At 39.7% G+C, this 26,608-nt stretch overlaps 3 protein-coding genes across 9 annotated transcripts; 2 read left to right on the top strand and 1 right to left on the bottom strand.

The window, feature by feature from the left end:
* The first annotated feature begins 301 nt into the window (after positions 1-301).
* LOC137602561 (cationic amino acid transporter 2-like) lies at positions 302-22,345 on the top strand. Of its 3 annotated transcripts, none has more exons than XM_068325405.1 (13): positions 302-437; positions 16,561-16,632; positions 17,311-17,684; positions 18,489-18,644; positions 18,742-18,907; positions 18,996-19,132; positions 19,437-19,659; positions 20,327-20,463; positions 20,556-20,658; positions 20,758-20,891; positions 20,973-21,139; positions 21,238-21,346; positions 21,434-22,345. In XM_068325405.1, exons 2-13 carry the CDS (start codon positions 16,598-16,600, stop codon positions 21,556-21,558), a joined length of 1,866 nt encoding a protein of 621 aa, XP_068181506.1. In that variant the 5' UTR covers positions 302-437; positions 16,561-16,597; the 3' UTR covers positions 21,559-22,345. The 3 variants fall into 3 exon arrangements, with proteins under 3 accessions (XP_068181506.1, XP_068181505.1, XP_068181507.1); XM_068325404.1 differs by lacking the exon at positions 302-437 and adding an exon at positions 15,454-15,526; XM_068325406.1 differs by lacking the exons at positions 302-437; positions 16,561-16,632 and adding an exon at positions 16,815-16,982.
* Positions 1,675-14,267, bottom strand: anxa6 (annexin A6). Of its 4 annotated transcripts, none has more exons than XM_068325146.1 (25): positions 14,168-14,267; positions 13,228-13,283; positions 12,239-12,323; positions 12,063-12,157; positions 11,812-11,925; positions 11,642-11,732; positions 11,467-11,546; positions 11,291-11,347; positions 8,091-8,184; positions 7,191-7,286; positions 7,044-7,102; positions 6,747-6,869; positions 6,599-6,657; positions 6,280-6,358; positions 5,108-5,189; positions 4,925-5,019; positions 4,685-4,798; positions 4,412-4,502; positions 4,253-4,332; positions 3,981-4,034; positions 3,769-3,862; positions 3,599-3,694; positions 3,452-3,510; positions 3,106-3,243; positions 1,675-2,086 (listed from the first exon to the last, which is right to left on the bottom strand). In XM_068325146.1, exons 2-25 carry the CDS (start codon positions 13,228-13,230, stop codon positions 2,027-2,029), a joined length of 1,998 nt encoding a protein of 665 aa, XP_068181247.1. In that variant the 5' UTR covers positions 13,231-13,283; positions 14,168-14,267; the 3' UTR covers positions 1,675-2,026. The 4 variants fall into 4 exon arrangements, with proteins under 4 accessions (XP_068181247.1, XP_068181250.1, XP_068181248.1 ...); XM_068325149.1 differs by having other exon boundaries at positions 3,121-3,243; XM_068325147.1 differs by having other exon boundaries at positions 13,228-13,286; positions 14,168-14,259.
* A 624-nt stretch (positions 22,346-22,969) lies between the features above and the next one.
* LOC137602960 (platelet-derived growth factor receptor-like protein) lies at positions 22,970-26,117 on the top strand. 2 transcript variants are annotated; one of them, XM_068326102.1, is made up of 8 exons: positions 22,970-23,093; positions 23,218-23,318; positions 23,397-23,563; positions 23,650-23,792; positions 23,881-24,032; positions 24,147-24,440; positions 24,871-25,010; positions 25,237-26,117. In XM_068326102.1, the coding sequence occupies exons 2-8, from the start codon at positions 23,240-23,242 to the stop codon at positions 25,441-25,443; spliced, it is 1,182 nt and encodes a 393-aa protein (XP_068182203.1). In that variant the 5' UTR covers positions 22,970-23,093; positions 23,218-23,239; the 3' UTR covers positions 25,444-26,117. The 2 variants fall into 2 exon arrangements, with proteins under 2 accessions (XP_068182203.1, XP_068182202.1); XM_068326101.1 differs by having other exon boundaries at positions 23,071-23,318.
* Positions 26,118-26,608: the final 491 nt, after the last annotated feature.

The following is a 26,608-nucleotide window of genomic DNA, read 5'->3' as shown; positions in this document are numbered from 1 at the left end:
GTTAAATCTCTTATTCCAGGATACATTAGCATATAGACTGGGGGAACTGGAGCTCAAACCATTGACCTTTTGATGATTGCACAATGGTCTTACCTCCAGAGCCACAGATGGCCCTATTTAATGTATCTGAAAATAGATAGGATGCTCTAAAAACAGGAATTAATTTCCTTTGTTGCGCTTCCTCTCAACAGGATACCTATACTGACCATTATGAGAGGGTGTGATAATAATACTAAAACTGGGTATGAAACTGGTATCGCCATTGTTTGCTGCACACCCACACCTTTTCTAAATTCCAGGTTGTGAACAGCTGCTTATATAGAGAAGGAGCAAGAAAGAATGAGCAGCATTCTGCATACTGGGAGAACAACTGACAAATCTGTTTACCTGCTGGGGAAGACCTTCATCCTCCTAATCCTCTGTCCAACTTCTAAAGGGTAAGATGATTTGTGCACCACTCATGTGTTTCTTCTTCTCTTCACATTTACACAACAGGAATTCAAAAATGAAGGGAAAAATGTTTTAAGAATGGATGATGAAGTAAAGCAAACAAACCGAAATTGATTGGACATCCATAGATACCCAGATTCATTAAAATTACAATAATGCTCCTTTTCCAGTTGCGTCAGTAGGGAGTTGCAGCCTATCCCAGCTGACTGGGCGAGAAGCATGTTTCTTCCCAGTGTAGAAACAGAGAAACATGGAGAAGCAAACACAACATGCAACCCAGATTCCTAGATGAATTTTGACAGTCGCACCTTTAAAGGACTGTGGTGAATACAGGCAAAAGCAGTTTCACTTTGAAACTTGAGGAATTCCCATAACCCTCTGCTCTTCTGTTCATCTTGAACAGAACCTGGTGTGTGTCCAGCTGTGTGGCCTGTCTTTACCGAGCAACAAAAATGCCGAATGAGTTTGTTTCATCATTGTACAGTAGTCTGCAGCAAACACTGCACTGCATTCATGAATGAGCATTAATGAAGCAGAGTGAATAGATGAGGTCGAAAAAATGACACAAAACACAGCAAGAATGGCACCAGATGTAGAATTTAGTCTATATACAGTAGTCTGTATTACGGACAGTTCAGCATGGAACTTCTTGAAATCACAATGCCAACATAATCACAGCTCTAAATAACAAAGTCAAGGCAAAGTGAACGACTTTGTCTCTGGGAGGACGTGATGATTTTGAAATATGTAAGGATCTTCTAATTTAAATTATATCAGTCTTTCTGAGCAACACACGGTACAACACTGCGTAAACTTCCCCAGCTATCAAAGGGGAATTCAAGAGCATTGTGTATTTTGGCAACTGGTGCGTATTAACGGTGTTTCACTAAAGCAGTGTCTTGATCTTTCATTGATTATCAAATGGGGCGATTTCTGGTCTAGTCTATTAAACAGAAGTGTGACTCGCTGCTGTAGATTTTATTTGTCGCCTGGATTTTGGCTTACTGCACTTTTTTCTTCTTTCATATATTAACATAGATTGCCTAACAACAGCTGCACTGTGTGTGTGTGTGTGTGTGTGTGTGTGCGTTTGTTTTTATATAATCCAACACCTTGGCAAAATACAAACCAGGCCAAACCAACCCAGAACGAGGGACAACTTGGGGTTCATTTTTAAACTGATATTTCTGCATCTATGAAAGGAGAAAGATTAAAGACAACTAATTTGTGTTTATAACAATTTTATTCATATATATATACATATATATATGTGACACCTTAAAGTTGCAGGAATACTGGTAGGCCTGAAGGCACTATGCCACCTTTGTGTTTACAATCACCTGAACACTTTTCCTCACTAGTGACTCATTTTGTTACATATGACTCTGTAAAAAAGAAAAAATGACCGATACGATGCTGATGGACAGGTAACAAATGGCTGGGAGGTGTGGGTCACCGGTTCTATCTGAGCAGAGGCAGCAGTGTAAGGATAGTGACAACAGCTATGGATGATAATCTCCACAGTTCTCATAGACTTTCTTTTGAATGTTGACGGGAGAACCACAGACGTGAGAGTTCAATCTTCCCCTCCACAGAGCACCAGAAGTGTTTTACGGTAGTCTCCTGAGGTATCACCCTGAATAAGGATTGAAAACACACAGAAGGAGCCACAGTTAAAGGAAATTATTCTTTTCTTTGTGTATTTCTACTGATTTTTTTTACTGTTTGGCAAAACTCTGTTTACCCTTTTATGTTGATGCTAATGAATGAATGGAGTTTAAAGTTGAATTGCCATTTACTTTCCCAGTTTCTGTTTCCTTCACTAAAATAGATCTGTACCCTTCAGGAATATTTCTCCTTTTGGGTATTACGAACATTTTTGTTAGATAAAAACATTAAAAATACAAAATGTTCAGAAGAAAAGGTCAATGTGGTTCTGTTCATTTTTAAAAAGAACCACATGACAGCATCTCTACAGTTGGAGCTGGTGGCTTGGCTTACTGTACAGAAATAGGTCTTTGTAAGGATCTCGTTATGTAATTTAGCATAAGGTCAGTAATAACCCACACTGTCAAACATTATTAATACACCTGTTCATATTTTAATGACAGTGAAGCAATTTGTTTTTGTAAATTAGTTCAAATGAAATAAGATAAATAGTGATAGAAACTTGACATTTAACAATAACTGTAGATTGAGTCAAAAACCGTTTTTCAATGGAAAATTACAACTTATGTCATTAATCTTAACAAAATACAAGCTAGACAAATTGACAACGTACCCCTATCCTTCCTATGACAGAATCTGATAATATCTGTGGAAGAGTCAAAGCAGGGCAAGCTACTTGCTTGTCTATATCGGTGTCACAGAAGACTTCCTGTCTTTGCCGCTGTCAGCCAATAACAGCAAACAGAGAGAGGAAGTTAATAAGCATGCAAGGGAAATTCCTAAACAGCTGTCTTTGGCCAAAGACCCAGGCCACCACACAAAGCTGTAGACTACATCCCCTACCACAGCAGCAGAAGAAGGTTGTGTGTTACACACTCACACAGACGGGGACAAGGTCATGAGATTAAAAAAGTCCACAATGATGTCGAGATGAGATGATAACACAGCACACCACCCAAGTGTTAGTAGACATAGACTCTGACTTACAATCATGGTTTCTACCTGGATGAATTCATGGAGGGACACATCCTGTGTCTCCTTGAATTCTTTACGAATGTTGAAAAGGTCAATTTCAGACCGTGACACCATGATGCGGATCAGCGCTCTGTCGTCTGTACCGAGGCCCTGCAGAGAAAATCAGGAGATCTTTTGTTTATTCCGACTCAGTCATAAGAGCTGGGACAGAAAAACACACTTAATAGATTACATGCATCAACAAATGCGACCTTATCACAAACTGCACATGATGTCCAAGGCCCAGTTTTCGTGCTGCATATCTGCACCTGGAATTGTGCAACAACATGAATGCATCTAAGCCACTGTGAATAATTACCTTCATGGCTTTGTACAAGCGTTCTGCAAAATAAGAGGGCTGGTTCTTCACACTTCGAACTACAAAACAAAGGAAGAACAAAGAAGTGTTTATGAGTCAAAGAATAAATGTAAAAAAGTATGATACTTAACATTAGATAGTTGTTACCTATTGCATAAAAGGCATTTTTCACATCTCCGGACATGTGCTTCTTAATAATCTGTTCAATGTCCTTGTTGGTGTATCTGACAAACTCTTGGAACACTGTAATAGCAGGAAGCATGATCAGCTATAAGTGAATCAGTTGGTGTCAATTGATCACTGGGATCTATTTTTACCTTTCCTCAGATGTGGGAAGCTTTTAGTGCACAGAATACTCATGAACTTCATTTCCATGTCATCAGAGTCTGCATTGCATGCATTTGCAAGTTCCTGATAGTTGAGGAGGAAGGAACAATTAACCATTCCTACTTTTCATATTCTCAGAAAGCAAACCAGTGCAGTATGCTAAAGTTACACTACCCACTACATACACCCAAACCCAAATGACCTGAGCATCTGCATTAGCTCTCTCCTCATCTGCAGGTCCCTCCTCTCTTCCACCCTAAGAAGAGCAAGAATTGAAATGACCAGTGATGAAACTATCAGTAGTTCATCAGAAACATTTTACTGTGTCTTGTGAATTTTCTTTGGTCTTTAGTAGCTTAGATAGAAAACAGGGCAGCTGATTAGATAAATATTTTTGGTTCTCAGAGACAATGCTCCCAGTGAATGGGAGTGGAAATTCAACACAGTCTTGGTTCTCACAATGAGTAATCTTACCTGAACAAGAGAAACAAGGATACGGCAAAAGTGGCCTGATGTGTCTGACTGAATGGCTTCCTCCAGAGACTTCTTATAGGCTGTAAAGATTGAGCACATGGCATTACATGTAGAACTTTTACAGATGTATTTTAAAACACTTTCTGGGAGCAAACTCACCAGTCTGATAGGCAGCAGCCATGGCATGCATTTGTTCATTGTTCCTGGTGACCAGGGTCTCAATCAGAGCATGTTCGTCTGTCCCAGCACCCTGTTAGGATGCAGGACCAGAAATATCCAAATCCAAGACAGGATAAATACTAATGAAGCATGAAGCATTATTCCTCATATTGTTTTTCTGTCAAAATCTGTATTTTTTTTTAAAAAAGCCTCCATTTTACTTTTCCATTCATCTTATTGATTTATTTATCAAGTGATATCAATCAACTGTACCTCCATTGCCTTCCTCATCATCTTGGCATCAAACTCTGCAGGGGTTAACATGAGTCCAATGATCAGTCTCTCTAAGTTTTTTGACAATTCAGATTTAAGGTCCTTCATTAGATCCTGAGGACAGATTTAATACAATAAGGGTTCATAAATTCCTGACAGGAACCCCAGGAGACATTGAGTTCAGCATATCCAGTGGTTGACACAAATTTGCCATCAGTAGATATCATAAACTTCTCTCACCCTTCCCAGGAGGGATTTGAAGGTCTGTCTGATCTCTTGCCTCTGAGCGTTGCTTCTCTGTGCAACAATGTCTATGATTGCATCTTCATCTGTTCCTGTAGGTGATAACAGATGATAACGTTGTTTGTGAAATGTGAAGGTTGTTTTCTAGGATTGGATTGGCATAAATGTCCATTAGCTTACCGAATCCCTTCATGGCTTTCCTCAGAGCTTGTGCATCAGCAGCAGGATCAAAGTTGGCTGCAGGACGGACTGTTGGCCTTAGCTGAGGTGGTAGAGTTTATGTAAAGAAGTTGTTAGATTTAAAAGGTTTATATGAACAGAGGACATATTTATACGAGGAGAGGAAAAACAATATAATTAAACTGAAAGTCTGAATTAAATTTCAAATAAAAATGATATAGCATAATAATTAATGGGGCCTCATTTATAAAAAAAATCTTACAAGAAAAAGCAATTGACCAAAGGAGAACGCCGTAGTGACGGTTAGGATACTAAAACCAGGCAACATGCATTATTTGGTGAATTAACTAGTGGGCTGACGCTAAAACGTGGAAATGCAGTGGGTAACTGCTGCAAAGAACAAAGTGGGTCATGAACACAAAATTAGAAAGAATATAAAAAATGTTCTTTAAAAAAATTCCACCAAGAGGGATTAAGACATGATGTTTCTTCTTCTATTCTAGCAAATAATTCCTCACATCTTCATTGATCATTTATATCATTTTCCTCAAGCAAAGCTTCAATAGTCCCCAAAACTCCAACTTCTGTATACAAAACCAGGCAAATAATTTAGATCTAGTCCAGATTTCAGTGAAACTTAAAGTTGTTTTAATCATTAATCCATGGTTTTAAGATCAAAAGCATGTTTTATAAATGAGGCTTTAGATGTTAATGCTTAAAGCTGTGAACATGCAGAAATCTAAAACAGAGTAAAGGAGAGGCGTTTGTCTGATTCCGAAAACAGCCCACAAAGATGTGATAATAATCTTCTGACATTTTAGAGGGGGTGTGCACTCTTGAGGCTAGAGGCCACGACATAACAGTGAAAAGGTGTAGGCTGAAAGATTTTTTTATGGTGTGTTAGTGAGACAAGCTATTGTTGATCAAAATGTGAGACATTCTGACATTCACTCCTGGGACACGCAGTAATTTGGAGAACGTAGTATAACAACTACAATACTTGTATGTGAATGAACAGCATTCTTATCACATCAGCGCAAGGCCTTCATTGTGCGGACACAGCCATGTCATCAAGAAACAGGTCACTGCAGGGCAGCAGATAATCAGAATGCGTTCCACTGCAAAGCTAAACATGCAGGCACATCAAAAGTGGGAGCAGATGGAGGCCAAACCTGGACTTTGGTCATGGCACTTATTTCCCACATCTTGTAGGCTATCTGAGCCGCTTCAGGGAAGAACTCTCCAGCTAAACTGTAATGATCAGTTCAACACAGGACAACACACTCAGCAACACCCAGACATTCAATCAACTGCTTGTTTTCAACCTAAATTTCTCCCCAGATATATCTACTACTCCTGCAAGTCTCTCCTTGTAAGTGTTGAAACATTTTTGGGAGCTTTGTTCCTCACAGGCAGAATAAATGCTATAAAGTGGAGCTCTATCGCCCCCATCTGGTTGATGTCATTGTCAGACACTAAACTGTAACTTACTCATCATCTCCTCCACACAGGTTAAGCAGAGTCCTCTTGTAGTCCCCCGATGTGTCATCCTGATTTAAACAAGTGCATCATCAGATGTACAGTCATGATATTGTTTATTTATAAGTGAGTCATTGAAGTCTTATTAGCGTGTGCTAACCTTAATCATGTTGTAAAGCGACTTCTCGTATTTTAAACGGAAACACTCTCGAATGTCCAGCATGTCTATTTCAGAGCGAGAAATCATGATCCTGATGAGCGTGTTGTCAGCTGTCCCCAGACCCTGGAAATAACAGAGAATACAAAGGGAACTATAAGTATTTCATTCAATGTTAAATTCCACATTAAAAAGTAAGCTACAATCTGCCAGTAAGAATTAAACAAGCCATGATGACTGGTGCTAAATAACAGCAGTATACACAGACAGTTTGGACCCACAATGAAATGTTATTTTTACCTTCATTGACTTGTACAGACGCTTGGCAAAAAACATGGGAATACTCCTTATGCTCTGGACTATGTGAAAAATCAAGGAGAAAGTCCTGAGACAGCCTGAAGTGACATGTCATCCTACAAGGATGAGTCTGCATTCAGTGTTTCTTACCAACTGCAAGCATCAGCCTCTCAAAGTCCCCAGACAGCTCGTTCTTTATGCTGTCCTCAATGGACAGCTCTGCAATCTTCTCGTACGCATCAAAAACTGAAGATAATAGAAGAATTCACAAATCAGTGTTTTTAATGTCACATTATATCTAATGTGCTGTTTGTGGTACAGGAAATCAAAGTCCATTCAAGTTGGTTTTAACTTTTTCACCTCTTGCCATTAAATTTGCACGATACGTTCAAGGCCCTGATAGGATGAATTCTGATAATGACAGTGGTGTCTAACTTTTCATGGAGCCCCTTAATGATTGTGCCAGATCTGAGTCATGCCTTTGCCAAATACACATTATGATTACATGCCGGAAAGTGATAATGATGATGTATTTCTTTTAAAGCAAGAATTTGTTTAGATAAAGAATGCTGCAACAGCAGTTAATGTTGTTCACTAACTAATTCTAATTTTAGCACACACACACAAACACACACACACACACACACACACACACACACACACACACACACACACACACACACACACACACACACACACACACACACACACACAACATTATTACCCCTATTTTATATTCCACTAAGTCCATCAAGAGGAGCCCGTATTCACAAATGATAATAGGTTGTACATGGAATTTAATGTTATAATTTTTACTTACTTAATTATTCTAATAAATACTGGAATAAAGAGAAAAAAACTACCAAGAAATTTACATTCATGGACACAGATTCTCCCACTTTGGAAAACACCATGAACGAGACCAAAATGACTGAAAATCAAAGATCAAATATGCTTAAAAATTTTAAAATAATCAAATTCAAGAAACCAGTTGGAAGCCTGAGGTGAAAGTCTCACTGTTGTGATAATTTCCCTGAGAGCTGTTCTCACCCATGCGGAGGTGTGTCACACTTCGGTTTCCCAGGATCATGATGAATTTGGCCTCATCTGTCCCCCACTGCTCTTCTCCAGCAGCATACAGGTCCTGTGCACAGATACGTCAGCACATAATGACTTAATGAAATTCAAAAACTAAATATTCAGTTATTTAGTTTTAGTCAGTGGTTCTTAACCTGGGTTCGATCGAACTCTAGGGGTTCGGTGTGTCGGGTGTTTTGTCAGCAAAAACACACGATGTGTCAGCAAAAAGACAAAAGTGACACACAAAGTGTCAGGTCTTTTTGCCGAACATGCACGAATCACTGTGTACGTTTGACACATCGTGTCAATTCGTGGTGACACGCCCCCCTTAGCCATCACTGGCTGCAGGTGATCACGCTACATCCATTAGCCTACCTGTGCTACATGGGATTTTGCGCACTCAGTAGTCGATTTATGCCTGTCATGATGGTACATCATCTGATTACTTTGTTAATATTTTAATTCATGGTAACTATGTCCAGAACAAAAAGAAAATGGTCGGACGAATATGTGCAACGTGAATTTATATGTATTGTATAACGGAACGTGATGGGAGTCAGCGTTCTGCACGATTTGCAATGTCAAGTGGAGCAACTCTAGTCTCGCACTGGCAAAAATAAAGGAACACTTCCTTAAGCTGCGTGGAAAACAAAAGAAACAGACTTTGCTGTGAAAATGACATAAGAGTAACACTTGCCAAGGTGAAGCCACGCATATCTGAACTGGTCTCTCAATAACAGCAGCAGAAGTCACACTGATTTGCAGGTAGGTCATTTCATGTGAGTTCATGCATTGTCTTGGTTTTGTTCTTTGAAAAAGGTGACATTAATGCACAATTCATTAAATACACCAGTAAAACATATACAGTGATACCTCTACTTACGAAATTTTCTACTTACAAAATTTCTCAACAGGAAAATATTACCTCTACTTATGAAAGAAATTTCAACTTATGTAATGCAAAAACACAGTATCGGCTGATAGTCAAATCTCCCAAAGGTTACTGAACGCAACATTCTCATAGCTCCTCTGCCATTGGCTATTACCTATTACGTACTTATCTTCCTGGCATCCCATTGGCTAAGAGGAATGCCACTCCACCTCTGTGTGGAGCTAGAACAGTGTTTATAGAGTGTCGCGGCATTCGGCACCCGTGAGGTAGTCTGATAGTTTTGCGCAAATATAATAACTTTTTCAGTACGTATTCGCTATGGACCCCAAGAAAGTGACGGAGAAAAGAGTTTTTTTGTCAATACAAACAAAGCAAGAGATAATAGAAAAGCATGAGAAAGGGATGCGTTTGGTTGATCTCGCCAAAGAATATGGCCAAAAATCTACAATCGACACGTTATTAAAACAAAAGGAAGTTTAAGGAGTTTAAGGCATCCCGTGGGTGGTTGGAGAAGTTCAAAAGGAGGATTGGAATTCACTGTTTTTCGGCATCGTGATAGGAGCACATGAACCAAAAAGGGCAAAAAACAATGGGGACAGCTGTTAAAAGGTAAATGACCGTCATTATTATTCTTTACTCTATTCTTTGTTTTTTACATTATGCATAACTCTCATTTCTTGTGTAATAATCTAATCGTAACATGTATTTGTAACATGTTTTGATGCATTTTAATGCTTTATAAAACGTCTGAATTTTTGTGGGCTTGGAACGGATTAGGGCATTTGCATGGAAAACGCGTCTCTACTTAAGTAATTTTCTACATACGGAATTTCTTCCGGAACCAATTAATTTCATAAGTAGAGGTACCACTGTACAGTATTTTCCGCATTATACGGTACACCCAAAAGCCATTTTCTCAATTTCGTATTATCCAATGTGCTTTATAAATGACTTTTTTTTTTAAATGGACCATTCATTGAAAATGAGTTCTCAGGTGCGTTTTATAATCCAGTGCGCTTTATAATCCAGTGTGCCTTATGTATGAACATTTTTATTAAAAATAGGTCATTCATTAAAGGTGCGCCTTATAATCCAGTGCACCTTATAGTGCAGAAAATACTGTAATTATGTCTTAAATTTGAAAAAAAAATTGAAAACATTTACTGAAGGAGGTTTCGGTGAGTGAGCATATGAAAGCAGAAAGGGTTCAGTACCTCCAACAAGGTTAAGAACCACTGGTTTTAGTGATAGCAGTGTCAGCCAGATGTTTAGTGGCACAACATTCATGTACTGCAGAGGATGAAGTCTTTACTTTGCTAAAACTAAGACCCCATCATCTTCCTATGCTTTACAATAAAATAAGAAGCACTGTGCAGCCCTTTTACTGGACCAATCAATTCTAAAACTAAAACTGTGTCAGGACTGTCCAACCAGACATTAAACTGGTTCAGCAGCTACTTTACAGGTAGAAACCAATGTGTTTAAGCAGATGCTTGTGCCCTGAGGCACATCTTGAGGTGTGCCTCAGGGCTCGGTTTTAATTTAATATCTCTGTTCCAAGGATATTTACTTGCTCTCTGTCCCAAAGGTCAGAACTGGATTGAACTGAAAGAAAGGGTTTAAATTTGCTGCTCATTCTCACTGGCATGAGTTACCAGAAGAGTTAAACTCAGTGAATAAATTCTTTGAACACTTTTTTTAAAAAGTTGAAAGCACTAGAACAAAACACGTCTGGCTGCAGATGCTTTGACTAATTCACCGATATGGTTGATTCTGGGAAATAGTTGCTGCTTATATTGTTATAGACTTTGATGCACATGAACTATATATTTTGTATTATGATATTTGTGTATGAATGTGTTTTGTACATCTGAAACTGTTTGCTGCTGTCTGCTGTCTTTGCCAGGGCACTATTGAGAGGCCTATTTTTTATCTCAATGAGGTTTTCTCCTGGTTTAATAAAGGATAATTATAAAAAATCTTTAAGTTTAGTGTCAATTCGTTTCTGTTAGCACTCTGTTATCCATTAACTCAAACTACCTTTATGTCTAACTGCAGCTACTGGCACGGCTGTAGATGTTCAGCCTTCTTCACATGCTTCTGTTGTTTCAACAATGGACTGTATTATCGTTATTTTAAACTATTACTTAAGCAGAGAAAATAAAACATACAAAGCAAAAAAAAAAAACGGCAAAATTGTAATCCCTCCTTAAATCAAGGTCAGTAAGACAAAGCTTGCTACGCTTCTCTACCAACGGTAAAATGTTCACATTCTCACTTGTGCATCCTGCTGCACCAAGTCAGCATCCACCACTCCTGACTCATCTCTGGTCCCCTAGAACCATCAAGCAAAGCAAAATGAAGGTCATTTAATGGTTGAAGGTATTGTGGCTACAACTTCACAGTAGAGTGGATACCTGTCTAGTGACCAGCCCAAATCCTCAGTAAACTCACCTGAAGTAAAACAATCAGCATCTTTTTGAAGTGACCTGAAGTGTCCTGGATTATATCCTCCTCCATGTCTCTGCCATACGCTGGAGACACAGATATTAATTTAAAAATGCGAAGCTAACTTTTCTTTATATTATAAATATTGATTCATAATTACATTTTGTTTAATGCTTCTTACCGTCCTTGTATGCAGCAACCATCTCATGAGTCTGTCTATTGTTTCTAGATGCCAGGATTTCAATAAGGCATTTCTCATTTGTTCCAACTCCCTTCAAACAAAGAGTTAAATATGAAGTATCTTTAGCCGCATGAGGTCTGAACAAAGTATGTTGAAGACTGAAGCCTTACTTTCACTGCATCGTTGATTTCTTTGGCATCGTGGTAGGCTGGGGTTCTCATCAGACTAACGATGAGACGCTCAAATTTACCCGTCAGTTCATACTTTAAATCATCAATCAGATCCTGTTGAAGCAACATTAACATAATAAATCAGAATCACATCATTATGAGTGATAAATTACTTAAGACACAATATTTAAAGTATTTCTGGAAAACACTTTTCTATTTTTTAAAACAAAAATATGAAATGAAATGGTAACCTTGCCAAAGCTGCGTTTGTACGCTGCAATGATTTCATGTCGTTGTGCATTGCTTCGTGAGGTGACCAAGTCCAATATGGCTTCTTTATCACTACCTGCAGAACACAAACAATGACTGTTGTGGCAGGTTTTGTATGTCTCTGTGACCAAAATTAATGTAGTTGTGAGATACTCACCTATTCCTTTCATAGCATTGTACAGGGTCTCTGCATCAGCGCTGGGATCGAAGTCCACAGCGTCTGCTACTGTACCTCTGAATACCTGAAAGATTGTTAGATGCAATGTCAGAGGTGAGGTTGGTCGAGTCTTTTCAGGTGAGGCTACTTGTCAATGAAGCAATGGCATCTGGCAAATACTCTGTGTGTGCGCAAGTAGCATGGGTCATGTTGCACTGCACAGCTTTCCCCTTTGCAGGGGGGGTCTGTCAGACCACGGTACATACAAACAAATGGAAAAGTAAAGACCCATATAGATTGGTGCATATTATTTAGAATGAAATAATTGCTCACTTTCCTGTCAGTGGTCACAAGGCTTTTCTAAGTTCTCTAACAGCAGCTGCTGCCGTCAGGATCACTGCTGCATTGAGGCATGCAGCCAAAATGTGCTGTCCGCCCTGCTCCACATACTCCAACCCCCGGCTTTACTTCAGCAGCCATCATTCCTCAGGACAGCTGGGGAGCTACACCCACATAGCAACAGGACCACAAACTAAAGCAACTGTGCTTAACTGTAACAGTCACACTATTAGTGATCTGTCTTTTATGGAAACATAATTTAATGTAATTAGCTTAACATCCTCTATTCCCTTCCTCCATCCAGATTACCTTTCTTTTTTCAAGTATAACTGAGCACCAATGTGTTTTAGTAAGTAATATAAGAAGTGACAACAGGGCACTGACTTACAGGCTGGACAATAAAGTTGGACATCTGCTGCAACTCTTAAATAATTCTACAAAGCATTTGTCTTCAGGAAGAAGCTGCCAGGTGTGTCTATTAGACATGCTGGGGTCACCCTACACTGCTGCCTTTATGACGGGGCCGACTCGCATGGTGTGAGTGGTGAAAGAACTACAACTATCCACATTACACAGACAATACTAGTATAATGTGGAATGCACAACACGGTTCGATATTTTTCAAGATGATTCACATTCAGTCTGCTTACCATGTCTTTATGTGGTCTTCAGTGTCAACACTGAGTAGGAATCAATAATTCTGGGCCTGCTGGAGAGAGAAACGCTGATGTGGAGGTATTTCAAAACCTTGTGAACGTGTCATTCCCCTACAGTCTGAGGGAAATAGCGTTGCAAAGAGACACTGTGCATGATGATAAACCAAATCCAATCTATTGATTCTGTTCACTGTGCTGCGTCTGAAATGATCCCAGCTTGTAGTAATTGTGAGTTAGAGCTCTACCAAGCAGCACAAGAAACACAGCAGAGAGTTTCTGTTAGGTCTGTCTTCCCCATCGCCTTAAATGGCTGATCGGTGAATGGAAATGCATTAAGGCCATTGGTCTGGAAATGATTTACTCACATTTTCCACACAGTCATACTATATCTTATAATGCAGTCATTTCGATGGTGAAGTTTAAGACTTGTTGAGACCCTGGTGCTGGACAGGAGCATCGGTACAACAGAACACTATTAAAATAAAACCTAAAACATCTCCTCCTGTTTACAAGTCTGACTTTAGAGTCATGTAATATTCTTTAAAAAGACTAGAATTACAGACACAGCTTTTCTACTGTGGTTTTAACGCTGTACTGTTTGTTTAAAAGGGGGTCTCTCCTAAAATAGGCACAGAGTTGAACTTAATGTCACGTTAGAATCAAAGTCAAGGGGGCCTCTAGGAGCCAACACCCTCTGAGCCACACATCCGGAACAACGGTTTTCACTTAGGACCTACTGTATTTCACTTCATTAGGCAAGAAATACACATTTCTCTGACGGAACAAAGACAGTGGAGGAAAGAATTCCACTTTATATTAACAAAACCCAATTTCTCTCCATGCATCACGTGACCCACTGAATGATAGTGACGTATAGATTTTAAAAAAAGTTCTCAGTTTGGCGTCAGAGAGAAGGTGACAGTAAGGGGCTTACCGTCCCTGCGCAGAAAGTAACGGTGTCCGGTGAGAGTGCTCCTGCTGTCTCAGCGGCGGCCCCGAACTGTCTGCCGTCCCGTTGTGCGTCGCTCGTGACGTCACTACGTCACAGGGAGCGTCTGACAGCAGCAGCGCTCCGTCCCACAGTGGAGATACGAGGCGCGTCACCGCTGACATCAGGTCTTTGCGAACACAGATTTACGCAAATCCTGTTTTCTTTGACAGCTGTTCAAACATAAAATCACACTCAATAGATTAAACACAAACAAACAGATTAAACACAAACACACAGATTAAACACAAACACACAAATTAACACAAAGATTAACACACAGATTCAACATAAACAGACAAATGACTCTTTCTGCCCAATTTGAAAAAGCGTTTTCCTTTTTTTTCTTCCTTTTTTGGCCGTGCTTCGGCTTTATTTATAGTTTACTAGGGCAGGATGGTTCTCACTAGTTATGAACGCGTGCTCACACTTTGTAGTTGTATATTTTATGAGCCCTTGAATAAATTTGTAAAAACATTTAAAAGCAATTTAAATGTCTTTAAAAAGGCATCAGTAGCAGCAACACACAACTTTCACGTTCAGTTCTTGCCAGAAGTTTGTCATGACAGAGTTCAAATGTTAGGAGAGCTTGTGTCTATTTCTGTCCTTTCAGGCATGAGTTCCAGTAAAGGGAGGGGGTTGAAGAGATAGAGATAGGTTGGGGGAGAGGGGGGAGTGGATTACAGAGGTACTAATACAGTACGGGAATAGGAAACAGGGGCAGTAATTAATCTTGTCTCAGCGGTGCTGTCCAGGAATAAATACAGTACATACATAAATACAGTATATGACATAACTGTTGCATACTGACCTCCTCTGTTTTGGAAATGCATTGCAGGTGATGAGAAAATGTTTTGTGTTATTATTTGTGCATTCTACCAATATTCTATTAATCAGTCAGTTCAAATAATCAAGGGCTCTATTAGCTCCATATTTCTCCTTGTAAGTTCTTTATCTTTGTATTTTATTGAATAAATTGTTGCCTCACAGCAAAAAAAAAGTTTGAAAGCAAAAACAAACAACAATTAAAGTGAACACAAAAGCATTTTTGACATTCTGAATAGGATTTTCTGTTCACGACTCTCACCCTGTGGCTTACATTCTATAATGAGTGTATTATGATCCAAACTGCTGAAGGGCCAGAAAGGACACTTTGTAAGTAATTCCATTGAGTGGGAGGGCCGCACAGGCAGCTCTTGTATATATTGTAGAAGAAATCTAGTTTCCTTCATCTGAGTCAATACGTTGGGTATTTTTTGCCTCAGTGCGCTGTTTTTACAAATCACTCATGGGACTAAAGACAAGGTAAAGAACTTGTGTATCTACTTAATGAAATTACCGTCAGAAAGTCAGATTCAAATCCCTTTCCTCTTGTTTAAATTGCGTTTGTGAAGTTTTGTGCACAACAGCAATGTTTGTTTGTATGTTTTTAAGACTGTATACAAGATGAATCTTAATTGCACAGTGGACATCCTTGAATAACACATTCATGATTATGCTTCCAGTAATCAACTTGCATTATTTATCGCCATTATTTACTTGAGCATTACTTTGTGGATCCTGTGAAAACGGTTTCTTAACCAGACTTCCTATTGATAGGAGGTCTGAGCTTTAAATTTGGTCAAAGGTTCTTCAACACTCGCCTCCTGACCACAGAAGTAGATGCCAGGAGGGATTAGTTGAGTTGAAATTCCCCGATAGGAGATGAGAGGTGAGCTACCTCTCAAAGAATAAATGTGCAGCCTGCTGCATGCATAAGCTATAAAAGCTGCTTTGTCCTCCTCTGTTAAACTGAACCACAAGAAGCCATTGGTCTGGCAGGCTCCCGCTACCAGGTTGAGATAAGGTCACTGCTCCGTAAGGTCACAAGCTCATTTCTAAGCAACACACAGCATGTATGTACACTTTGAAGACTGTCTGTAGTTTTCGTACTTTAACTTCTACTCTGGCCACATTAAGGCATTTTTCATAATTTTCTCTTGTTTCTTTTTTAGTGAAGGACAAAATACAAAGTCACGGAGCAGAGTGTATCTCAAACACTTGAATTATCTCGGCAGCACAATCATGAACAGATAACCAGAGCCACAGCTCTGCATGAATAACAGGAAGAGTTAATTCCCCCCCCCCCCCCATGTGTATGCTATAAAAAAATCTCATAAACATTACCTGGCAAGTTTGGTCTTAAGAATATGTAAAGAAAGTGACATGAATCTATTTGTTTTGTCTTGATTTGCATGTCTAACAAAAGAAAAAATATAACCGTGATCTGGTGAACATGGGAGTGTAAATATTTAATCCTCATTTCTAACAATTCAATTGTCCTCATTTGATTTTAACAGTGACTGATCAAAAGCAGTCTTGCATCAAGCTGGAAGGATGGATTGTCACCGAAGTTATACTGTCCTGACGAGGTGAGAATTTTCTCTGCAAGAAATAAACAAACATAACAAAAACATATCAGAAAAATCTATTTTTTATATCATTGTATATATGAGCAAAAGGCTAATAATGAGTACATTTTCTGTATTCATGAGAAATATTCAATGAACTATATGTATACTTATTTGAAGGTTGAGTTTAGTGCAACTCTGGACTAGGGCGTTGTTTTTGTGCTGTGGGTGGTGGTGAAAACCCCATACATCAGCAATAACGTATCAGTGAGTTGATAAAGGGACACACATAAAATAATCTGAGAGAATGCCAGATACTTTTATTTTTTTTGTGTAAGTCTACCTGGGCGACAAGGAATCTCACAGAGGAGGTGAGTGAAGTCTTTTAGTTTTCATTTAAGAGAAATTAGTCAGAATGTGATATTATTTATTTACAAAAACACACAATTGTCAACAAATCTGTCTCATGAGATACTTTTTCAGAAATAGGCATAATCATTTTGTTCAGAGGAAACTGTAAGATCATAAATGTTGACGATGGTTTTCCGCAAAGGGCTGACCTGACAATTATTCACAGGTTCACCAAACATTCTGCTCCTTTCTCTGTCGTTCATTTACGCCCTCTTTTTGATAAACATCAAACTCCCACCTGTCGTCCCTTGCTTACCACTTCTCCCTATCCCGATCCAAACCCCTCAGAAGAATGACGTCCTCCAGAGTGAAGTCCTTTTTTTTGAGCCTTTCTCGGAGGAAGCCGCTGGAGCCTGAGGGGGAACAGTCCACCTTCAACCGATGCCTGACCACTCTGGACCTCGTGGCCCTCGGGGTGGGCAGCACATTGGGAGCCGGGGTGTATGTCCTGTCTGGGGAGGTGGCACGACAGAGTGCAGGACCCAGCATCATCATTTCCTTCTTCATTGCGGCCCTTGCATCTGTATTTGCTGGACTGTGTTATGCAGAGTTTGGGTCCCGGGTTCCAAAAACGGGCTCAGCGTACCTTTACAGTTACGTGACTGTCGGAGAGCTGCTGGCCTTCATCACAGGGTGGAATCTGTTACTCTCTTATGTCATAGGTAAGTGTGACATATGGATTTACAATGAATTGTCAAGTCTATTTGTCACTGATGAGGATTTGGCAACAAAGTCCTCTTAGAATAGCTGCTTTGGTGAAAACAATTTATCTGTATAAGAATAAAAATTTCACTTTATTCTCTGATTTAATATTCTTTTCTTTCTTATGGGACATTTATTTCACAGATTTGACAATACGTACTTAGAACCATAAATGACCAATCATCAACATGGGCTTTGTGTTATACTTTAGGACAGATTCTCTTTAATCTGTGAAAGTTCAAAGATTTAGGGTTCTTGCTGACATTTGTCAATCTAGTTGTTCTCATAAATCGAGATTATTATAATTACAGAGTCATTAAGCTTTCAGGTCTCATAAAAGGAACGATCACCATGAATAATTTCTGTTTATGACTACAATAAAGCAAGTGGGGCGGTACAGTGGCGCCATAAGTAGCACTATTGCCTCACAGAAGGAAGATTCCAGGTTTCTTTACTTTCTGTGTGGCGTTTGTAGGTTGTCCTTGTGCCTGTATGGGTTCTCACCTGGTTATCCAGCTTTTTCCCACCTCCAAAAATATGCATTTTAGGTGAATTAGTCACTCTAAATTTTCTGTATGTGTGCGTGCGTGTGTGTGTGTGTGTGTGTGTGTGTGTGCGTGTGTGTGTGTGTGTGTGTGTGTTTGACATGCGCGTGCGCGCGCGTGTCATCCAGGGTGTACCTCCATGACTGGATGGATGGATGGATGGATGGATAATGCAATGACACATGCTAAGCACATATCTTTCTATTGCAAACTTTTCAGGGACATCCAGTGTTGCGCTGGCGTGGAGTGGGACATTTGATGACCTCATAGGCGGCTACATATCCACTTATTTTAAAGAAAATGCATCCATGGGTCTCCCTGGCCTGGCCCCTTACCCAGATGTCTTTGCTGCTTTTCTCATCTTGCTGCTGTCGGGTAAAATGAGGACACTGGTGTTGTTATGGTGGCAACAACCATGCATGATAAAGGAATCAGTACTGAATATGTTTTCCATATTTCCATATTCCATAAGGTGTGCTGGCTTTTGGAGTGAAGGAGTCAACCACAATCAATAAAATCTTCACAGTAATAAATATCCTGGTGCTCCTGTTTGTGGTCATCTCTGGGTTCATTAAGGGGGACATCACCAACTGGCAAATAAGTGAAGAGGTTCTGATAAACGCCACTGCAGAATATAAGTAATGTCACATATAATCCTCACTGTGTTCATATGTGAACAGAATTCCTGTTAGCTCCGTATAAAACAGTATTGTCTCCCCACTGCAGAAACTTGACTTCCACTGTCAATGTGACGAGTATGTTTGGAGTCGGTGGATTTTTCCCTTACGGCTTCAGTGGAACGATCACTGGGGCTGCCACATGCTTTTATGCTTTTGTTGGATTTGACTGTATTGCTACAACAGGTAGGAGGACAATGTCTGCCTGAATCAGTGTAAGTGGGATTTCGTGTAGCAGATTACAGCACGTTACAAGAGTCAGACGTCAACAGATAAGAGTGTGTTACATTTGAGACGGCAGCAGTCAGGAAAACCTGTAATTTGTGTTATATTTTGGAAAGAGTTTATAAACTCTGGTGTATCGAGTCATTCACACTGTCCTTTTTGGATTTGGTCATTGCAACGATTGTTCAATAATTTTCTTGCTAAACAATGTAATACAAACTGGGTTAGAATGATTCAATAAATTCATTGTTTTGCTTCTCCACAGGCGAGGAGGTGAAGAACCCCCAGAAGTCTGTCCCTGTGGGCATTGTGGTCTCATTGCTTATTTGCTTCCTGGCCTACTTTTCTGTGTCTGCTGCTCTCACCCTTTTGATGCCTTACTACATGCTCAGTGAAAAGAGCCCCCTCCCAGTAGCCTTCGAATACGTCGGATGGGGTCCCGCCAAATACGCTGTAGCTGTGGGGTCATTATGTGCCTTGTCCACCAGGTATAAAACTGCAGCCATGATTTGATATTATTAAAAATTTAATATTATTAATATGAAAATGAAAACATTGTGGTTGCTCTGTTGGTTGACCAAATTCTTGTTCCGAACTGAAAAATTTCAACAACTACGTGATTTAGTAATTGTTTCTAGAAATGCCAGTAATGTACTTTTCTTGTTACACCGACTATTTAACGTACGAATAAGAATGAGTTGTAATTGCTTTGCTGCATCATGAGGTCAAATATTCAATTTCTTCTCCAACATATGACTCAATACTTCCTAAACCAACAGCTCTCTAGTAAACTAGTCCACGGACATTAACATTCGCTCTATTTCTTGTCAGGCATGTGTGATAATGCAAAACTAAATGTTTCTGTGATGTCAGGAGAAATGTTTGTCATTGATCATTCTACAGCAAAGTACAGCCAAGACAGGACGGATGCAAAAAGGAGGAGGAAGGACCTTTGTTTAATCCTTAGGCTCATTTGTCTTTGAAAGTATTTAAAAGAAGTATGATTTCCACTCCTTCTTAATATCCATTTAGGACAGAATGCTGTCAAAGAATGTTTTGGAAATTAGTATCGTTTTAAGAAACAACCTGCTTTCTGTTTAGACACTAAGAACATTTAGAATTTCATACTGTATTTCATACTGTTTGTGTGCCCAGTCTGCTGGGTTCAATGTTCCCGATGCCACGGGTGATGTTCGCCATGGCCAGGGACGGCCTGCTTTTCCATCCCTTGACTAAGGTCACCTCTAAGGGCAGTCCCGCCATAGCCACCATATCGTCTGGAATAGTAGCGGGTACAGATGCTTCACCTGTTCATCAGCTTCTAAGTGCATGTGGAGAGGTTTTTTTGGACTTAAACCAAATGCTTATTGCCTGTCCTCTTTAGCCATCATGGCTCTGCTGTTCGACCTGGAAGCATTGGTGAATATGATGTCAATCGGCACGCTGTTTGCTTACACGCTTGTGGCGTTATGCATCTTAATACTGAGGTAAAACTATTTCATCTGTTTCTTCTCCCACAGAGTTTCTCTAGAGTTCTGAGCAAATTTACACCTTTTTATTTTTTTGCCTATCATTTGACAATCAAGGTACCAAGAGAGTCCAGGTGAGGACACGGACCTACAGATCATGGAATCAGAGTCCAAATTCGGCTTCATGAATCTTCCATCCTACCCCACTTCTTACACCTCACGAACAGTCACAATTCTTACTCTATTTTCTGGTGCGTAAAGCAAATTGGTAATTCCCCTGTCTTTTTGAAAGTTGAACTGATCTCTCTGATTCTCCTGTTCCGTCTCTGTAGTGGTCAATGTGATTGCACTGTGCGTCACCTTGTCTCAAGCCTTAGACGCTCTGGCTCGTGGGGAAGCATGGACCATAGTGATTGTCTGTATCCTTGCCTTTATTCTGTCTATCACTATTGTCCACATTTGGAGGCACCCACAAAACAGTACCAAGGCAACCTTCATGGTGAGAACATTTTGGCTGTGTGAGCTCATGCACACAAATTTTGTATTTAGGATTAAAAAAAAGATGATGAATGTGCCCTCTGTTTTCTTTGTTGGCAGGTTCCTCTAGTTCCACTTCTGCCTATAGTGAGCACGCTCATCAACATCTACTTGATGGTCCAGTTAGGCGGAGACACATGGATAAGATACGCTGTTTGGCTGTTAGTGGGTACGACTGTATTTTTACTCAAGAAGTTCCCAGAGCTCTCATCAGTTTAGCTGCTCAACCCTAATGACCCCCTTCTTATGTCTCCAGGGTTTCTCATCTACTTCATCTATGGTATACGTAACAGTGTTCAGAAGCAGCGCCTCGAGACTAACCAGACAAAGACTGACACTGTGAGCTGCAAATCAGAAATCATCAAAGAAGAAAAGTTCTAAGCAAACCTTGAGTGGAGAGGAATGAATTGAGACATTGCAGAAAGCAACCATTTTAAATGTGTAGTTACTGTCTAATGCTAAGTATTGTATCAACATGCAGACAAAAAAAAAATCATTCCAGATTAAAGGTTAATGGAATTTATCATTTAAATATTGTCATTTCCAAATCTGATAACATCTGTAAAATGTAGATGTGGTGTCCTGTTAAAGTAATTTACACTGTAATAAGAAAATGACCAAAGGGCTCAAACTGTTTTTCCTTTATTATTGCCATTTTATAACATGTTCGGTTTACCATTGCATTACAAGAGATTTTTAAAAAAAATATGACTGAATTCAGACTGTCCAAAATAGTAATAATATAAAATTGTATCTATTTTTTTTTAACGTTAGCATGTAACTGCAGAATGAAGTTTGTTACAACATAACAAGGTCACAATACATCAATTGCATAGTGTAACTAGGATCTGCTATGTGAGAATAGAACACGGGGTGAGGGACCCCCTGGATTCTTACTTGCTCGGCCCTGTGTGGTCTGACAGCTAAAAATCCTTGGCTGCTGAGTTCCTGTTCAGCTTAACATGTGATCATCTATTAAAGTTTCAGTCAGTGACCGTTTACCTTTATATTATTCACTTGTCTCAAATTTGAATGATGCCTAACAATGATACAGAAAATCTGAATTTTTTAAAATTATATTTGTTGCTATTTATTTTTCGTCTGTGAAGGAGTCCTTTTTTTTTAAAATTCCAAATGTAAAAAGGGAATCTCTATGTGTTTTCTAACAATGCATTGTAAATTCTTTGATTATTAAAAAGAGAATTCAGTTTGCTATAAGGGTCATTGTGATCAAAATAAAAAAGAAAAGAAAATAGTTGCTTCCACTCATAATCTCGGATCAAGATCCAGAGAGCGACTCGGTGCACAGAGGTGACTGACAACAACAGGACCTTTCACAGCAGCTTACCGGAGCTTACAGCCACTTGTACAAGAAACTAGAATTTTTGAATATATTTTATTAATTTGTTTAATTTGTCAAAACTAAATCTTTTTTTAAGGCTAAAATTTAAATCTGTTCATGTTTCAAAGACCTAAAGATTGTTTAAAATATTACATGAAGCACAGAAAAATAAAAAGGTTTAATTCTTGCCACATCAGATACAGTAAAAAGACTTATGTATGATAATCCTCACAAGATTTAGTTTTCATGCTCCTCTATGTGTTATATTAGATTGTTATTTATTTACCTGTTGTGTGACAACCAGCATATGTTGCGCACCAAGTTTATTGGACACCAAATGCTTTTAACAACCTTGCCCCCGTCTTCAACTATGCCATGTGGTGAGTTCTGCAGGGCCCGACTCACGCTGCTAGTACACTTCCAGTCCAGCAGCTAAGCAAACATGCTGTGTAATTCCAGATGGAGGGGCCTCTTTCTCTGGACTCTCATTGGTCCAGACAGGCTTGAAAGCCTCCATTGAGCCATCCAGGAGGAATTTGGGGTACTAACGCCACTCTCAGGAGGAGGAATTCATGTGAGTTTGGTAAACTGCTGACAGCTTATTTTGGAAGCCGCCCTCCTCTTCACTCTCTCCTTCCTTCCTCGTGGTGTCTGCAGTATATTGTCTGTTTTAAACTGCATGGGCTAACATTCCACAGACCAGTTTGATATCAAGCAATCATGACATCGTTGATGATGGCGTCAAAGCGAAGGCTGGTGCTGAGTACACTCCTTATATGTGCCATAATCTTTGAGTTGGGTAAGTAATTTTATTCACTTTTGCAAAGATGTTCTCCTAGAACTACCAATGCATTGTTATGTCCTTTACTGTACGTAGCTTACTGTCAAAGAGACGCCAGAAAACAGAGGACCACACCAGGGAGGAAGCCCAAACCGAGCAAACCCAAGCTAGTGAAATCAGCAAACAAAGGTCCCAGAGCTGCAACAGCCAAAGCCAAGACTACAGCTACACCTGCAGCCCCTGCACAGACCTCCCTCACACAGGTATGACACAGGGACATCCATCACAGACAGAAGAATGACTGCATCTGTGATACCAACCACATTTTCTTTCCATCTGGCACATAAAGGTGCTAAAAAGAGGGAAGTTTAAGAAGGTGGGAGAGACCATAAGTGTGCTGACGGGAGACACTCTGGAGCTAAGGTGCAGGGGCAAACCTATCCAGTGGAGCATCCCCCCGTACCTGGAGGAGGATGATGATGGAAGGCTCAAGTAAATATTTACCATGCAGTTTGTAAAAGATGTGCTTCTAATGACAGAATGGTAAAATCTGATGATGAATATTTGAATTACTCTGCAGGATTGTGCAGCATGAGCGATATGGCCTTCTGACATTAGTCAACACTACTGGTGCAGACACAGGGGAGTACACTTGCTATCCCATGTACTGTGAAGACACAGACTGCAGGAAGGAGTATGACAGAGCTGTCAAAGTCTTTGTCTTCTTTCCAGGTACAATGAATAACCTTAGCCAGTGTTGCTACTGGCACATGAACAAACTGTCTCTACTTTATTCCTTCACCAGAATGAGGAATATCTGTAACCTGTCATATCCTTGCTAAACAGACCCACGAGAGTTATTTGTACCTTCATCTGAATACTACGAGGTGATTCAGCTGAGGACCAACTGGCCAACGGTTCTCCCTTGCCAGGTGACGTCACCCGAGGCTAAAGTAACTCTTCACCGTGAGTTTCCACCACTGGAGGTGGAGGTGGATGGGACGGACATCTCCTTTAACGTCAAGAAGGGCTTCACCATTCACCGACCCAGGCCCTATCACGCTGGAGCCTTGTACTGTGTGGCCAGTCTGGGCAACCTGAGACAGAGCTCCACCAAGTACATGCTCATCTATGTTCACTGTGAGTGCCTCCATGAAGCTACAGTGTAGATTTACAGAATATGCAAACTCCTTGAATGTCAAATGTGAAGAAACTGGACTTCTGTTTAGGGTTTGAGGATGAAGGCTTCCTCAGTTTTAACAGATAGTTAAGGTCTTGTGAAGTTGGTAATATATCAGCAGTAAAGTGCACTCATTAAAAGACTATTCAAAAGTTATTACACTGTCAATGTGTTTGAGACCTGAGAAGAGTTTAAATATCAGTATTCCTCACCAGTCCATTAAAACAGAAGAAACCTCTTGGATGAAACGTCTTCAAACTCTGACCAGAAGTTCAGTTGCTTCAGATTCAACCTCCAAGCTTTACGATCACCAACAAAGTCATGTATAAAAATGAGACTTTTATGTCACTTTTTGATCCTTTAACTTACATAACTCACCTTCGCCATCAGACCCTATGACTCGTCCCGCTCCAGTGATCCAGGCCTCGTTGAGCTCCTTGGCTGTGGGGGAAAATCTGCATGTCAGCTGCTCCGCGGTGGGGGAGCCGGGGGTGGCTGTGGAGTTTACATGGGAATACCCAGGACAGCAGGTCAGAACTGTATAGAACCTTTTACTTTAGTTTTTAATATATTTAATGCATATATGTAGAAATTTTAAATCAATAAAATGTAGTTAATTAAAAGGAGACATCTGGACTATCAATATATTCCTGTCAATGACTATAATAATTTGTTTAAACTGCACGGTTATGGCTTAAAGAGTATACATCCATGTTAATACTTGCAAACTGAGTGGACCATCTGTTCTGGCTGCAGATTGGGAGGCCGTTATACACCCAGGAGAGCATCAGTCCAGTGGGTGGAGGGGCCTCCCAGCAGCAGGCTCGGTCCGTCCTCCTGGTGGATGAAGTGAGGGACGTGGACCAGGGCACATATACCTGCACCGCCCAGAACCTTCAGGGAGTTGCATCAGTGTCCACAACTGTTAAGGTGGTCCCCAAAGCCAAACCTAGGAAACCATAAACCATCAAAACTGATCTCAAGAGGATGCAGAGTGTGAGATAAAGAGATGAGGTGATGATATTTGATTTGTCATTGTATGAAATGTTAGTAACGTGAAGATGTAAACTCAACATGACATATCTTCTTCTGCCACTGTTACACAGACACAGTACAGATTTAAAGTGATGGGAGATGTTGCTTGGATTAATGCATGAAATTTTTAAACGCAAAGTTTTACTTGCAGATTATTCCTTTATTTTTTTCTGCTGTTTTGTTATTTGCATGACCCAGCTAAAGATAGTAGTAGTAGTAGTAGTAGTAGTAGTAGTAGTAGCAGTAGTAGTAGCAGTAGCAGAAGTATTGCTGTTGCTTTTTTCAGTTCCATCATCATTTATAGTAGTAGTGATACTATTTTCATGTTCAAGTGAGATAGTGTTTGAAATGTAATACAGTGTCATGTTTGGTCACAATAGGATTGTCCGTTTTGCTGTATTATCATGTTTTAAGTTCCATTTATCAGTGTTTTCATGTATTGTAGTGAATGATGAATGAAAAGGATTTTCAAAATATTAACAGTGAATTGTACTGTCCATAAGTAGCTACTTAATAAATTAATTTTTTTTAGCTTAGCTTCTCAAATAGGATTTGCTCTGTTTTGCGTGTTTTTTGGAATGTTTTTGTGTTTTGTTGGTAGCTCTCCGTGTTAAATAAAGTCAACTGAACTTGTAGAAAAAGCTTGAAGACATTTCTCCTCTTATCTAAGACGCTCTTTGAGATTTTAATGTTTTGTGGGGAGTTCCATATTTTTAACATAGTGGTTGTGGTTAAAGGTGTTAAGTCATAATGAGAGTCACTGTACTGTATTCATATACAGTAGATCACCTATATGCTGCAGGCTCTCTACCCAAAAAGGCTGGGGTCCATTTAGATGGTGGTTAAATTATTTGGTCCTCACAGTTAAACTGCATTGTGCAGAACAGCTGATGGCAAAGGTCACCTCCTCTGATGAGCAGAGATGGCTTTCTTAAATATTATCCATCTTACATTAACAAAACGTTCAAAAAACAGTTCCAAATGAGCAGACATTATATGTACTACAGGTGACACAGCTGGATTATCCAACAATTTACTGAATCAAAAGTCATCTGCATTGATTACAGCAGTAATCCTCCTCCTCCTCCTCCTC

Source organism: Antennarius striatus, chromosome 10 (genome assembly GCF_040054535.1).
Source record: "Antennarius striatus isolate MH-2024 chromosome 10, ASM4005453v1, whole genome shotgun sequence".
NCBI lineage: Eukaryota > Metazoa > Chordata > Actinopteri > Lophiiformes > Antennariidae > Antennarius > Antennarius striatus.
This window is presented reverse-complemented; position numbering and strand designations above follow the sequence as displayed.

Coding starts and splice junctions, on each gene's coding strand:
- anxa6 (XM_068325146.1), bottom strand. Junction 7,287..8,090: donor TGTGACACACCTCCGCATGG/GTGAGAACAGCT, acceptor TATTATCTTCAG/TTTTTGATGCGTACGAGAAG. Junction 3,863..3,980: donor GAGCTAATGCAGATGCTCAG/GTCATTTGGGTT, acceptor CTCAACTATCAG/GAACTTGCAAATGCATGCAA.
- LOC137602561 (XM_068325405.1), top strand. CDS start 16,598: ATGGATTGTCACCGAAGTTATACTGTCCTGACGAG. Junction 19,133..19,436: donor TGACTGTATTGCTACAACAG/GTAGGAGGACAA, acceptor GCTTCTCCACAG/GCGAGGAGGTGAAGAACCCC. Junction 19,660..20,326: donor TTATGTGCCTTGTCCACCAG/GTATAAAACTGC, acceptor TTGTGTGCCCAG/TCTGCTGGGTTCAATGTTCC.
- LOC137602960 (XM_068326102.1), top strand. CDS start 23,240: ATGACATCGTTGATGATGGCGTCAAAGCGAAGGCTGGTGCTGAGTACA. Junction 24,033..24,146: donor AGTCTTTGTCTTCTTTCCAG/GTACAATGAATA, acceptor CTTGCTAAACAG/ACCCACGAGAGTTATTTGTA. Junction 24,441..24,870: donor CATGCTCATCTATGTTCACT/GTGAGTGCCTCC, acceptor CTTCGCCATCAG/ACCCTATGACTCGTCCCGCT.